Source organism: Sinocyclocheilus grahami, unplaced genomic scaffold (genome assembly GCF_001515645.1).
Source record: "Sinocyclocheilus grahami isolate Dianchi unplaced genomic scaffold, SAMN03320097.WGS_v1.1 scaffold804.1, whole genome shotgun sequence".
Classification (NCBI taxonomy): Eukaryota; Metazoa; Chordata; class Actinopteri; order Cypriniformes; family Cyprinidae; genus Sinocyclocheilus; species Sinocyclocheilus grahami.
In genome coordinates this window covers 200,707-214,452 of record NW_015505983.1, presented here as the reverse complement: position 1 = coordinate 214,452, position 13,746 = coordinate 200,707, and the positions used below count along the sequence as shown (strand labels likewise).

Below are 13,746 nucleotides of genomic sequence, written 5' to 3'. Positions count from 1 at the left end.
AAAAGTAACAGAGTGAACACAGGCTGATCGATCGAAATTCTTGTCAATTACTTTTGATTGATATGCTTTACCCATTTCTAACTGGGCGAGCTAATCGTCAGGGAAATTCAAGCCTGTATATTATTGGCTCGGCTTATGATTTTGACTGCCTCACAACGCCCGCCTTTCTCCTGAAAGCGCGACAATCTATTGGCCAAAAATATATCATTCAGCTGTCATAGAAAAACGACCTTATCTTATTGGCCGGAACAAACGTCAATCAGACAAATGCCGTCCTGTGATTGGTCAAGACCGCGAGCTCGCGTTGATTGACAAGCAACCTGATTGGCCAGAGGTCGCGGGTGGGGCGGTATCTCGTGTGGGCTCTTCAAGGCTTCACGGAGAGTGAATGTCGTCATGAGCGGTGGGTAGGAATTATAACGTTGGTGTTTATATTACTATCTTAAACATTTTCTTGAGCGAATAAACCGATATATATATATTTTATGTCGTAGCTAGCACACACGAGTTAAAAAAAAAAAAAACATGCGTAGCACGGCGATTGTACCAAATGCACACTTCCGGAATCACGGTTCTTTTCCGCAGCGAAGAGTTTATCTGGCTAGTTAGCATGCTAAGCTAGCAGTTTCCTCCTCCATCAGCGCACTCTTGAGTTTGTCTGCCCGCAGACAGAATAACCTTTGAATAGCGCACTGCATGCTCGTAGAAAGACGTAAACGGCTGAATAAGACATAATATAATGTGGGGTTAAACAGATATTTTAGAGAATTCAGTTAGCATAACTCAACCACTTGCAGGCATCTGACGTTTAGCCCGTTAGCCGCTGTTTCAGCTTGCAGCTTTAACTAAACTGTATGTTGCTTTTATATAAGCTTAAAAACGCCACTTCTTTCTCTCCAACCACGACTTTTGCTGTAAATAAACAAGCGTTGGTTATTAGCGTCTGTGCCCTGCTTTTCAGCCTGATTAGCTTGTTATGAGAGCAAGGCATTCTTTCAAGTAAAGTTGCAAAACCGTTAAATATGATGGCAGAAAGCTCACTGTGGTGTAATTCCCTTAGACTTGCTATGCTTTTGATCCCGTTCAAGTAAATGTGGATAAACAGTTCATTTTGCTAGCTTTGACAGCCAATTAGCAAGCACCATAACGTCAAGTGTTTATTTGGGTTGGGACCTGAGATCTTAATACATGCGGGGTCAGTGCTGGGTGTTTACCATAGATGTGTGTATACTAGAGCAGCGGCTCTCAGTCCTAGTTCTGACGAAGCCCAGCACTTCAGGACCAGGATTGAGAACATCTTATGGTGTGCTATTAGTGGATTGAGTTTTAAACCCTGTCCCGCTGACTCTTAGATTATCACAGGTAACGCCTCCTTAGCTACACTGTCATAACTGAAAGTGCATGCCTTTCTGTTTTGTTTATTTTGCTTTGAACAGAGCAATCAGATTATTTGATTTGTTCAGTATTTCCAGTTTCTATGCAAACATTGATCACAGTGCACAGTCTAAGCACAGGATTCATTTGACTGTCCTGCTGCATTATTTGACTGTCAAATGGAAATTGATTGATTGGAGAGTTCTGATGTTTTCTTTGCATTAATATTCACCTTTTTCTCACAGATCAAAAGGACAGTATGGCCACCACTGTCGCAGTCAGCCCCAGTGAATATCTTCAGCCCTCCACCAACACTTCTCAAGTAAGGTCCCATCTGTCTGTATTTTTAGACCATATTTTAGGGATGCTTTGATAATCAAATTTTTACCCGATAAGCCAATAATTATTTTAATGTTATCAATGAAATGTAAAGAAGTCAATTGAAATGCTTTAATGAAACTACCGTTACTGGTTATCTCAATATATGTTTTTATAAATTTCATATTATGACATTCAAATAAAATGTCTCGGAAATATTGAGAAAAATCTTCCATTTGCTATAGTTAGTATAGTTCAAATTCTCATTTTTAATTAATGAAAAGGAGATAACTGTAGAATGTTAGTCAAACTCTGTTAAATATTTCCTGCTGCTAATTGTGTATCAACACTCTCATGTAGGATTCACAGCCCTCCCCGCTGGCACTTCTGGCGGCTACCTGCAGTAAGATCGGGCCTCCGGCCGCCCAGGCCCCAGTCAGCACGCTACCGTCTCAGCCAACCACGCGCCGTCTGCACCCCATCAAGCCCGCCCCCATTGCCCCGGCTCCACCCAAAAACCTCGGATTCCTCTCAGCAAAGGGAAATGTTATCCAGCTGCCCACGGGACTTGGTTCATCAGGGGCCAGCCCTATTGTCTTCACTATTCAGAGCCCTTCACGTCCAGCAGGCACATCCACTGCCAACATCCAGTACCAAGTGATTCCTCAGTTCCAGGGATCTCAGACCATTCAAATGATGCCTCAGGGAGGCCAGATCCAGATCATCCCCGGAACCAACCAGGCCATTATCACCTCACCCGTCACAGTTCAGGCTGCCACACCACCTCTGGCCCCGGCCCCCCAGCAGAAGACGGTGGCGATCAAGCCGTCTTCTCAGAAGCGGCGGCAGAATAATGCCAGCGTTGTACGGCTCCCCAGTGGACTCACACTCCCACTCAATGTTAGTATGAGCGAGGTGGGAGGAGCGCAGGTTGTTACGGAGACTGCTGCTGCTCCAGTGAAGGGCAAGAGGGGGAGGAAGAGACAGGTGGCTATAGCCACGCCCACCCTGACCCCTCAACCGGCCTCACCACCACCTGTAGCTGAACAGATTGAAGCCTTGCTAATAGAGACCACAGCCGACAACATTATTCAGGTAAGTGTGTTTTTGTAGTTCTGCTTTGGCTTCCTGCTTTAGCTTAAAATTTTGATTTTTTAAAATTTCCCAGCAGAAGACGGTGGCGATCAAGCCGTCTTCTCAGAAGCGGCGGCAGAATAATGCCAGCGTTGTACGGCTCCCCAGTGGACTCACACTCCCACTCAATGTTAGTATGAGCGAGGTGGGAGGAGCGCAGGTTGTTACGGAGACTGCTGCTGCTCCAGTGAAGGGCAAGAGGGGGAGGAAGAGACAGGTGGCTATAGCCACGCCCACCCTGACCCCTCAACCGGCCTCACCACCACCTGTAGCTGAACAGATTGAAGCCTTGCTAATAGAGACCACAGCCGACAACATTATTCAGGTAAGTGTGTTTTTGTAGTTCTGCTTTGGCTTCCTGCTTTAGCTTAAAATTGATTTTTTTTTAAAATTTTCCCCAATTGCTGGTTTCCTGGATGTTGTCTCATCTGACAGATTTCTACATCAAAATGACCTTTGTGGTTTACACTGTTCTATGTTGGCATGTGTCTCAAGGGAAAATCAAGGGATTTTCAGTTATTTTGTTTTTGTTGCGCAAAGGTTGCACAAAACAGGTCCTATTCACCCCAAAATTTAAAACATACCAAGATGTGATATTATTCTTAAAAATCTGCCATTTTTAAGATTTGTTTGATCATGACATTATTATACATGACAGTTAAGTATAGTGGTCGACCGATATTGGTTTTTTGACTGCCGATGCAGATATTAATTAATTTATTTTAATTGATATTTATGAAATTTGAAAATGGATTAAAAAATAAATGTTAAATAAACATACTTAAACTTTAAATCAGTGTTTCTCATTCTTTTTTTAGTCGCGGCACCCTTTGTTTTCATTAAAATAAAGTATATTTATAATGCAATGCCTTTATCACTGCTTAGAATACTATGAAATATGTTGCGTGCCTTATTCTATCTAAGAAGCCACCATCTCACAGAAGGATTTATTTCAAACACTCGACTAACATTATGAAGTGAGTTTGGAGTAAAAATGTGAGCTATGCAAACAGCTGTCATTATCGCAAACGATTTTTTCGATTTCAGAATCGCGCAATAAAATCTATTGATTTTTTTTGCGCAACTTTTCAGTGAACTACGGCTATGTGTAGTAAATGCTGCTCCATCTGAAAGCACGTGATGATGATTTACTGCTGATTACAGAACCGGCTTTACTGACTAAACGCGCATGACAATCGCATTCGATTAATCGTGCAGCCCTACCCTGTACCACAGAGACAGACAGTCACGCCCAATATGCAGGTGTCCCCCCAAGAACCCACACAGGTACATCAGAAAAGCACTTTTAGTTTTTTTTCCTCTTTATGGTTTAATCAAGTTTAAACTAGGGCAATTAAGATTCCATTGCTAAAAAAGTTAAGAAAAATCAACAATTATCTAAAGATGTCATGCATGTGCTCTGCTCTCCCAGGTGCTGATTAAAACAGCCTCAGGTGAATGGCAGGCTGTACAGCTACAGGAGACAACTGTTACCACGCCAACAACACCCACCAGCACGTCCACACCTGCCATGGCCACTAAAAAGGCTCAAACGGGGACAAGGAAAGAAAGGACTCTCCCTAAGCTCGCCCCGGCTGGAGGGGGGCTGATAACACTGAACGCAGCCCAGCTGACTTCTGCTGCTCAGGCAGTTCAGACCATCAATATTAATGGTGTCCAGGTGCAGGGTGTTCCTGTGACAATCACCAACGCTGGGGGTGAGTGAGCGAGTGCTTCATTTCGACAGACATTCAGCTTGTGATGTGATGTTAACATGATCTTGGCTGCATTTTGACTGGTGTCTTTTAGGCCAGCAGCATCTCACAGTGCAGACGGTTCCAGGTGCAGGTCTGCAGCTGGGCGGTGTGCAGACACAGATGCAGACCATGCAGGTGGAACAGACACAGACACTCGCACTGGAACTGCAGAGTCAGCCAGGAGAGAAAAAGCGGCGCATGGCCTGCACCTGTCCGAACTGCAAAGACGCAGAAAAGAGGTGGGAAAGCTTCACATATAAGGGGTTTGTTTGTAATTGGGGTAATGTAGGTCTGGGCGATATGGCTAAAATATCACAATTTGTTTTCCCCATGCTATTTGATATTGATATTTATTACAATATTAATTTGATACCGGTAAATGAGCAGTTCACCCAAAAATGAATGTTTACGCTCAGGTCATCCAAGATGTAGATGAGTAATGTTCACCATTGAGGCAATTTAACTTTAAACCATCACTTATTGCCAAAAAAAAAAAAAGAAGTCCATAATAATGCTTCTCTCAGTGAAAAAGTTGTTTTCTCACATCAAAATCCACTGACATATTTGCTTAGGACTGTTTTCACTTGTTAAACGGTGCTTGATCTGTTCATATTTCTCACTGATTCAGGAAGTATCATTATGGACTTATTATGGTATTTCAGCCGGAAGCAACCGTTTCAAGTTTTGGATTTGTTTATTACAAACATGCCGCTTTTTGCTTCACAAGACGTTAATTAATGGACTAAAAGATGTGGATCTTTTGAAATGCAATCAATTGAAAATATAACAATTAATTTGCAACAAAACATGACATATTTTGTCAAATAAGGTGATGCACAACAGAACTTGTATACTGTAAAAAAAAATATATATATATAAAAAATATCTTGCTTAAAATAGTAAAAATAATAATATTATTAATAATTAAAATTATTTTTGTTGCTTTAGTGAAACTGCACTGCATAAAGATGTAAAAACAATAAAGTGAATTGAATTGAATGTGCATGCATACTTTTTAGCAATGCGCGGCCAATAGTCTAGAAGTAGGCTACTCAAAAGTTTGTTATAGATATGGATTTATTTTCTCTGATAAGTATATTATATAATAATGATATTTTCTCTGATAAATATCAATTCAAATGGTCAAGCAGCAAACTGGTTTGGGTTCTATCCCGTGTAGATGAACTACCGTTCGGATGTAACTGATGCAGATCTCAGATCAGATTTTACAATGATCAAGTTTCTCAATGGCCTAGTGTTGATTACCATTTTATAATGAGTGGCTGTCGTTAAATGAAATACTCCACGTGTCAAAAATCACTTTTTACATGCTGCAGGCCAGGAGAGGTGGGGAAAAGAAAACACATCTGCCACATAGCAGGCTGTGAAAAGACCTTTCGAAAGACTTCGCTGCTGCGGGCGCATGTCCGACTGCACACGGGAGAGAGACCCTTTGTGTGCAGCTGGGTCTTCTGCGGAAAACGATTCACACGCAGTGACGAGCTGCAACGACACGCCAGGACACACACGGGTATGCAAGCTTCAAATACACACATGCACTAAACAAGTGTGATGCATCAGTGTTTAAATTCTCCCCATTTTTTGTCCGTTTTCAGGAGACAAACGCTTTGAGTGCAATAAGTGTCAGAAACGTTTCATGCGGAGTGACCACCTCACAAAGCATTACAAAACACACATCAACACAAAGAGCCTGTGAACGTCGTCTTTCACAGGACTTCAAGAACTTTGATGAGGGGGATAAGAAAGAAAAATGCTGTTCCCAGGGCTTGTGAGATGGGAGGAAACAGAGGTCAACCTGCCTTCACATGTATGACGGGGCCCTGGAAGATCACCTGTTTTGACCAGCCGTTTCAGGGTAAACTAAACTCCCGCTGACCACTTTTTTTTACTCGCCCTCATCAACAGAGAAACGCTGGCTGGCCGTAAAGTGTGGCCCTCAACTGGGATTCATGAAGAACATGGATACCAGTTGTGTTTTGGCTGATTCCTCTGTAATACGGAGCAGAAAAGACGTCTGTCTCGGCACCAACAGACACTCGCTACTTTCCCCCCTGCACTTAAATTTGTTCACATGTTTTTGGTGTGTTTTAGCTAAACCAAGCCCCTCACATGAAGTGTAGCAGCTAATGGACAGTGTTTCTGGCTTTTATTGTGTAAATGTTTGTTTTCATACATACAAACATACATTTGTACATACTATGGCAAATTTGAATACAAAAGCGACGCTTTGGACAAACTCTAATTATATACAGTTGATAAATGAATTTTTTTTTTTTTTAGTCTGCTTTGGAATTTTAAACAGAAGCTTGAAACTTTGTATAACTTTGGTTGGTTGGTTGTTTTTAATATTAGTGGAGGTTTGGAAAAGAAATATTTTGGCTTTTACATACTTGTCCATGTTAGACAATCATGTCTTATATAGAGGAGATAAACAGGAGGGTAAATATCTTGGGACTTGCTACACGTTGAAAAGTTGATCATCATCATAAGGAATAATTTATTTATAAAAAAAAGAAGCTGAAATGGCATTGAATGTACGCAGGTTGTGTCTTTATTAAAAGATTGCAAATGTGTCCGTTCAAAAAAAAATGTAGATAAAGAAGAACTCGTGTTTATGTTCTCATGTAAAGCAGGATGAAATGTCTCACAAAACAGGACGCAATGTGATAAAAATGTGATTGTTGTTACATTATACCAATTGAATTGTTTTATTTCATTGAAGGTACTTGCAAGTCCATGCTGATGGATTTAATGGTTAGCTAAATTCAGTCATTCCATTTAAGTTCATCCAAGTTTTTGTCCAAGCTCTCTAAAAGAGGCCTTAAGAAGAAAAAACATCTGTGCTCATGTATGTTTGTATAGTGTCTGAGTTCACGCTGTTGCATTTGGGTGTAAAATGTAGGATACTTGTTACACAAACGTGTATTGGCTATTGTTGCCAAACATGAAAGATGTGGACTGTACAGTGTAAATGAGAAGGAAAAAAATGTTGTATAGTTTCATTCCTATAATATCTAAGACTAATAGATTACCCTTTTTATTGACTAAAAGTTGCCTTAGTCTGCAGCACCCCATATTTAAAGAAATTTGTCTTTTTCCAGGGAACTGCATTTGTAGACCTGCTTTATTATATATTTTTTCTTTTATTATTTTTTTGTCTAACTTATAAAGTGTGAAGAAATGCCAATTTATGTGCACTGACCAAATTCAGGGTTTTCACTGAGTGGATAATTCAATTTTTTGGTTCACGTACCTACATCTGATTTGACAGAATAAAATTCTTTGTCTATCCTTGATAAACCCCACATTTAAAGAGCCCTGGCTTTGAAAATCGATAGGAAAGAGAAAGGAAAAATTGAAATCGCATCATATGACCCCTTTAAAATAAGACAAAATAAGCTAAAACAACTAATAAACAAGATAGATATATGCATCTTATATATTCTTTCTTTCGTTTTTTGGCATTATTTTAGCTTGAAGTGTTTTACTAACACTACACTTCTTTTTTTTGGCATTTCCTTGTTTGTGCTCGACAATCTTTACGCACTTTACAGCTCCAGCTTCCATTTACATTCGTTATATGTATAAAAAAAACCAGATCTTCTTTATGCACCAAGAGCTTGTAACACTCCAAAGAGAAAGGAAAAATTGAAATCGCATCATATGACCCCTTTAAAATAAGACAAAATAAGCTAAAACAACAAATAAACAAGATAGATATATGCATCTTATATATTCTTTCTTTCGTTTTTTGGCATTATTTTAGCTTGAAGTGTTTTACTAACACTACACTTCTTTTTTTTTGGCATTTCCTTGTTTGTGCTCGACAATCTTTACGCACTTTACAGCTCCAGCTTCCATTTACATTTGTTATATGTATAAAAAAAACAGCTTGTACATTCTGTCTAACATCTACTTTCTTTTGGGTTTGTATGAGGATAAGTAAATTATATGAAGTATTTTTTTGGTGTGCGGTAAGTTGCTGACTTTTATTTTGAAGGGGAGCCCTTTGAAGCGCCCTCGCAGTGTTTGGCTTCACGCTCCGCGCAGACGTGAAAGATGCCTGGAGAATAACAACATTGAACGTCTGAATCACAGGTAAGAAGCAGAAATCGCGATATTTTACGTTAGCAAAACCTTCCTACAAAGTATAAGGTTGCAAAATTATCTAGCGACTAAGAGAGTTAAACGAACTGACGTTTGCACAGAATAATTAAAATATATTTTTTTACTGACTTTGGCTGTGTCTTAAAACCTGGGGAACTGCCTGCAAAAGTGCTGTATAGTTAGGCTGCTCACTAGGCACACACCCATTATTTGACATCCAAACCCTTTTCCCTTCCTTCATCCCAGGACCGTATTTCATCCCTCGGGGGTCTTCAGAAGACCATGGGGGGAAACACAGATGTGTTTGGAGCAGCTGAGTTCATATCAGAGCTGATAGATATATGCATCTTATATATTCTTTCTTTCGTTTTTTGGCATTATTTTAGCTTGAAGTGTTTTACTAACACTACACTTCTTTTTTTTTGGCATTTCCTTGTTTGTGCTCGACAATCTTTACGCACTTTACAGCTCCAGCTTCCATTTACATTTGTTATATGTATAAAAAAAACAGCTTGTACATTCTGTCTAACATCTACTTTCTTTTGGGTTTGTATGAGGATAAGTAAATTATATGAAGTATTTTTTTGGTGTGCGGTAAGTTGCTGACTTTTATTTTGAAGGGGAGCCCTTTGAAGCGCCCTCGCAGTGTTTGGCTTCACGCTCCGCGCAGACGTGAAAGATGCCTGGAGAATAACAACATTGAACGTCTGAATCACAGGTAAGAAGCAGAAATCGCGATATTTTACGTTAGCAAAACCTTCCTACAATGTATAAGGTTGCAAAATTATCTAGCGACTAAGAGAGTTAAACGAACTGACGTTTGCACAGAATAATTAAAATATATATTTTTTACTGACTTTGGCTGTGTCTTAAAACCTGGGGAACTGCCTGCAAAAGTGCTGTATAGTTAGGCTGCTCACTAGGCACACACCCATTATTTGACATCCAAACCCTTTTCCCTTCCTTCCTCCCAGGACCGTATTTCATCCCTCGGGGGTCTTCAGAAGACCATGGGGGGAAACACAGGTGTGTTTGGAGCAGCTGAGTTCATATCAGAGCTCTGTCACACTAATGTGGACAATCCTTTTCCTGTGTGGCAGAATGGCACCATCAGTCCTTGTGTCAACCAGCTTCTGCTGGGATCACTGTCACATGCTGTTATGGCAATCACTAGTGCCTGTTACATTAGTGTGCCCAGGTGAGTCTTAAAGGAACACTCCACTATTTTTGAAAATAGGCTCATTTTCCTACTCCCCTAGAGATAAACAGTTGCGTTTGACCGTTTTCGAATCCATTCAGTCGATCTCCGGGTCTGGCGGTAGCACTTTTAGCTTAGCTTAGCATAGATCATTGAATCGGATTAGACCGTTAGCATCTCGCTCAAAATTGACCGAAGAGTTTCTAGATTTTTCCTATTTAAAACTTGACACTTCTGTAGATACATCGTGTACTAAGACCGACGGAAAATGAAAAGTTGCGATTTTCTAGGCCGATATGGCTAGGAACTATACTCTCGTTTCAGTGTAATAATCAAGGAGCTTTGCTGGGTGCAGCAGGCGCAATGATATTACATATATATGTAAATGTTGTTCTTTTGAACATTCCATTCATCAAAGCATTTGAACAACTGTTTTCAACATTGATAATAATAAGAAATTAATCCTGAGCATCAAATCAGCATGATTTCTGAAGGATCATGTGACACTGAAGACTGGAGTAATGATGCTGAAAAATTCAGTGTTGCATCTCCCAAATAAATTGTATTTTAAAATGAAAAGTTGCGATTTTCTAGGCCGATATGGCTAGGAACTATACTCTCATTCCGGCATAATAATCAAGGAGCTTTGCTGGGTGCAGCAGGCGCAATGATATTACATATATATGTAAATGTTGTTCTTTTGAACATTCCATTCATCAAAGCATTTGAACAACTGTTTTCAACATTGATAATAAGAAATTAATCCTGAGCAGCAAATCAGCATATTAGAATGATTTCTGAAGGATCATTCAAAATTGACCGAAGAGTTTCTAGATTTTTCCTATTTAAAACTTGACACTTCTGTAGATACATCGTGTACTAAGACCGACGGAAAATGAAAAGTTGCGATTTTCTAGGCCGATATGGCTAGGAACTATACTCTCGTTTCAGTGTAATAATCAAGGAGCTTTGCTGGGTGCAGCAGGCGCAATGATATTACATATATATGTAAATGTTGTTCTTTTGAACATTCCATTCATCAAAGCATTTGAACAACTGTTTTCAACATTGATAATAATAAGAAATTAATCCTGAGCATCAAATCAGCATGATTTCTGAAGGATCATGTGACACTGAAGACTGGAGTAATGATGCTGAAAAATTCAGTGTTGCATCTCCCAAATAAATTGTATTTTAAAATATATTACAATAGAAAACAGTTGTATCAAAATTGTAATAATAATTCATAATTTTTGATCGAATAAATGTAACCTTGGTGAGCATTTCTTTTTTTAAATCTACATCTACCTCAAACTTTTGAATGGTATGTGTTAAAAACTATAGGTAGGTATGGTCACATTGACTATTGTTCAGTGATTTTTCATGGGTGATCTAGTAGTCATTTCAGTGGAAATCCACACAATTGGAAATTTCATAAGACGGCGAAAGATTTCCCCACACAGATTTTTTACGGGTTCAAATAGGTTACACTGATTCACTGTGATGATGACCAACAGAAAGCTGATTGTTTTGAAAGTGAGCTGTGATTCATGCATCACTACATTATCGACAATAAACAGTTGACCGTTTTGAATTCATGATCCAGTCAATGGTTAGAAACTAGTGCTGTCAAACGATTAATCGCGATTAAAAGCATCCAAAATAAAAGTTTTTGTTTACATAATATATGTGTGTGTACTGTGTATATTTATTATGTATATATAAATACACACACATGCATGTATATATTTAAGAAAAATGTTACGTTTATATATTAAATATATTTATATACGATATAAATTATATGAATATAAATATATACATGTAAATATTTTCAAAATGTATGCTGTATGTGTGTGTATTTAAATATACATAATAAATATACACAACACACACATATATTATGTAAACAAAAACATTTATTTTGGATGCGATTAATCACAATGAATCGTTTGATAGCACGATTAGAAATACATCAGATTATTGATTTTTAAATGGGTTGCATATCATGTTGACTTTCATTATGTTCATGATGCCAAAACACATTTTCAAATGATCTTTTTAAATAATCCTTGTTTTGTTACCCACAGACTTGCCCGTATTGCATCCTCCCTTTCCATTGGCTGGGGCTTCAGGGCCGCGTCGACCTTGCTGATGGCTCTCATGTTTATTGGAGACTTGGTCCTGGTTTTTGAGCTCCAGGCCCCAGGCATCTATCTGGACGTCTTAGCCGATGGATGTGGCGTACTGGCCTGGTTGGTTCATTTTGGGGCCGTTTTGGCATTACAAAGGTCCATGTACAGAAGAACTCGAGGTCCCGCTTTGCTTCCTGTGCTGCTTATTCTCTCCATCCCTAATCTAGCTTTTATCCTCACCACTTGCGTTCAAGAAATCAATCACCTTGGAGTCTCACAGCCACTGCAGGTTGTCCGTTTAGCTCTGACGGTAACCAGGGCTGCTCTGGTGCTGGTTTACATTTTAGGTTATATCTTTCCCTGTTACAGAACTCAAAGAGACCTTCTGTCCTGTAATGCAGAAGACGCAGCTCCATTAATTGTCACCTTTGAGCCCGATGGAGGGGTGACTGTAGCCGAGGATGGATGCAGCTGGCTGTCCAGACTCCTCTACCTGTGGCTGAACCCTTTGCTCAGACGAGGTAAACGTGGAGAGCTGGAGAAACCATGTGACGTCTTCCAGCTGCCACATCGGCTACGTACCAAAGCAGTCACTCTCCGGTTCTGCCAGTGCTGGCAGAAGTGCCTCCATCCGAGAGGTCTGGAGAGACCTGAGAGACCGGATCGGCTTCCGAGAGGAAACCTGCAGGACAACAATTGGAGCGAGGCCGAGCCAGAGAGGATGTGTGAAGGTGGAGCACAACGTGATGTCAAGCTCCTGCAGGTGTTGCATAAGGCCTTTGGTCTGCGCTACTACCTTCTAGGTGTGTTGAAGTTAGTAGCAAGCATGCTGGCCTTTGCAGGACCCCTGCTTCTTGGTGGATTAGTGGGTTTCATGGAGACAGAGGGGGCGCCACTGAGCAAGGGTGTGTGGTGTGCCGTGGGGCTGTTTGCTAGTACCTTTTTTGCTGCCGTGCTGAGGAATGTCTTTGTTTATGAAGTATCAAAGGTTGCGCTGGAGGCTCGGGCTGCTGTGATTTCCACCATCTACAGCAAAGCCCTAAAAGTCAATGCGTCCGCTCTGGCTTGCTTCAACATGGGCGAGGTGGTCAACTTCATGAGCACCGACACGGACCGGGTGGTGAATTTCTTTAACAGCTTCCATGAGGTTTGGAGTCTTCCCTTCCAGTTTGTCCTCGCACTTTACCTGCTTTACCTACAGGTGGGCGTGGCCTTTTTGGGCGGCGTGGCCGTGGCCGTGCTGCTCGTGCCTTTGAATAAAGTCCTGGCATCCCGAATTCTGGAAAACAATAAACATATGCTGCTACACAAGGACGGACGAGTGAAGGTGTGATTGCTTTGCATATGTTTAGTCTATGATCTGTAGGGTTTTCGTTTGTTGTTAATCCTTTAATTTGGCTTTAAGTAAATGCACTGCTGTTTAAACGTTTAGGGTTAGTAAGAATTTTTCTTAAGTAAAGGGAGAGGGAGAGAGAAATTAATACTTTTATTCAGCAAGGAAATTGATCAAAAGTGAAGTAAATATTTTTATAATGTTACAAAAGATTCATATTTCAAATAAATGGTGTTCTTTTGAACTTTATTCATAAAAAAAATTATATATATGGTTTCTACACAAATATTATGTAGCTCATATTTAAAAATGAACGGTGTTCTTTTGAACTTTATTCATCAAAAAATATTATATATATATATATATATA

The 13,746-nt window shown here is 40.0% G+C and overlaps 2 protein-coding genes across 2 annotated transcripts in view; both read left to right on the top strand.

The window, feature by feature from the left end:
* The first annotated feature begins 343 nt into the window (after positions 1-343).
* On the top strand, positions 344-7,117 carry sp2 (sp2 transcription factor). Its single transcript, XM_016246613.1, has 9 exons — positions 344-403; positions 1,620-1,696; positions 2,053-2,787; positions 2,864-3,151; positions 4,045-4,113; positions 4,259-4,544; positions 4,636-4,822; positions 5,921-6,114; positions 6,200-7,117. Exons 1-9 carry the CDS (start codon positions 397-399, stop codon positions 6,298-6,300), a joined length of 1,944 nt encoding a protein of 647 aa, XP_016102099.1. The 5' UTR covers positions 344-396; the 3' UTR covers positions 6,301-7,117.
* A 2,228-nt stretch (positions 7,118-9,345) lies between these two features.
* The window catches only part of abcc10 (ATP-binding cassette, sub-family C (CFTR/MRP), member 10), a 17,513-nt gene continuing 13,112 nt past the window's right edge, over positions 9,346-13,746 (top strand). The window contains exons 1-3 of the mRNA XM_016246612.1: positions 9,346-9,429; positions 9,686-9,909; positions 12,000-13,371. Of these exons, the coding sequence (XP_016102098.1) occupies positions 9,722-9,909; positions 12,000-13,371 (1,560 nt within the window). The 5' untranslated portion in view covers positions 9,346-9,429; positions 9,686-9,721. The remainder of the gene's footprint in view (positions 9,430-9,685; positions 9,910-11,999; positions 13,372-13,746) is intronic.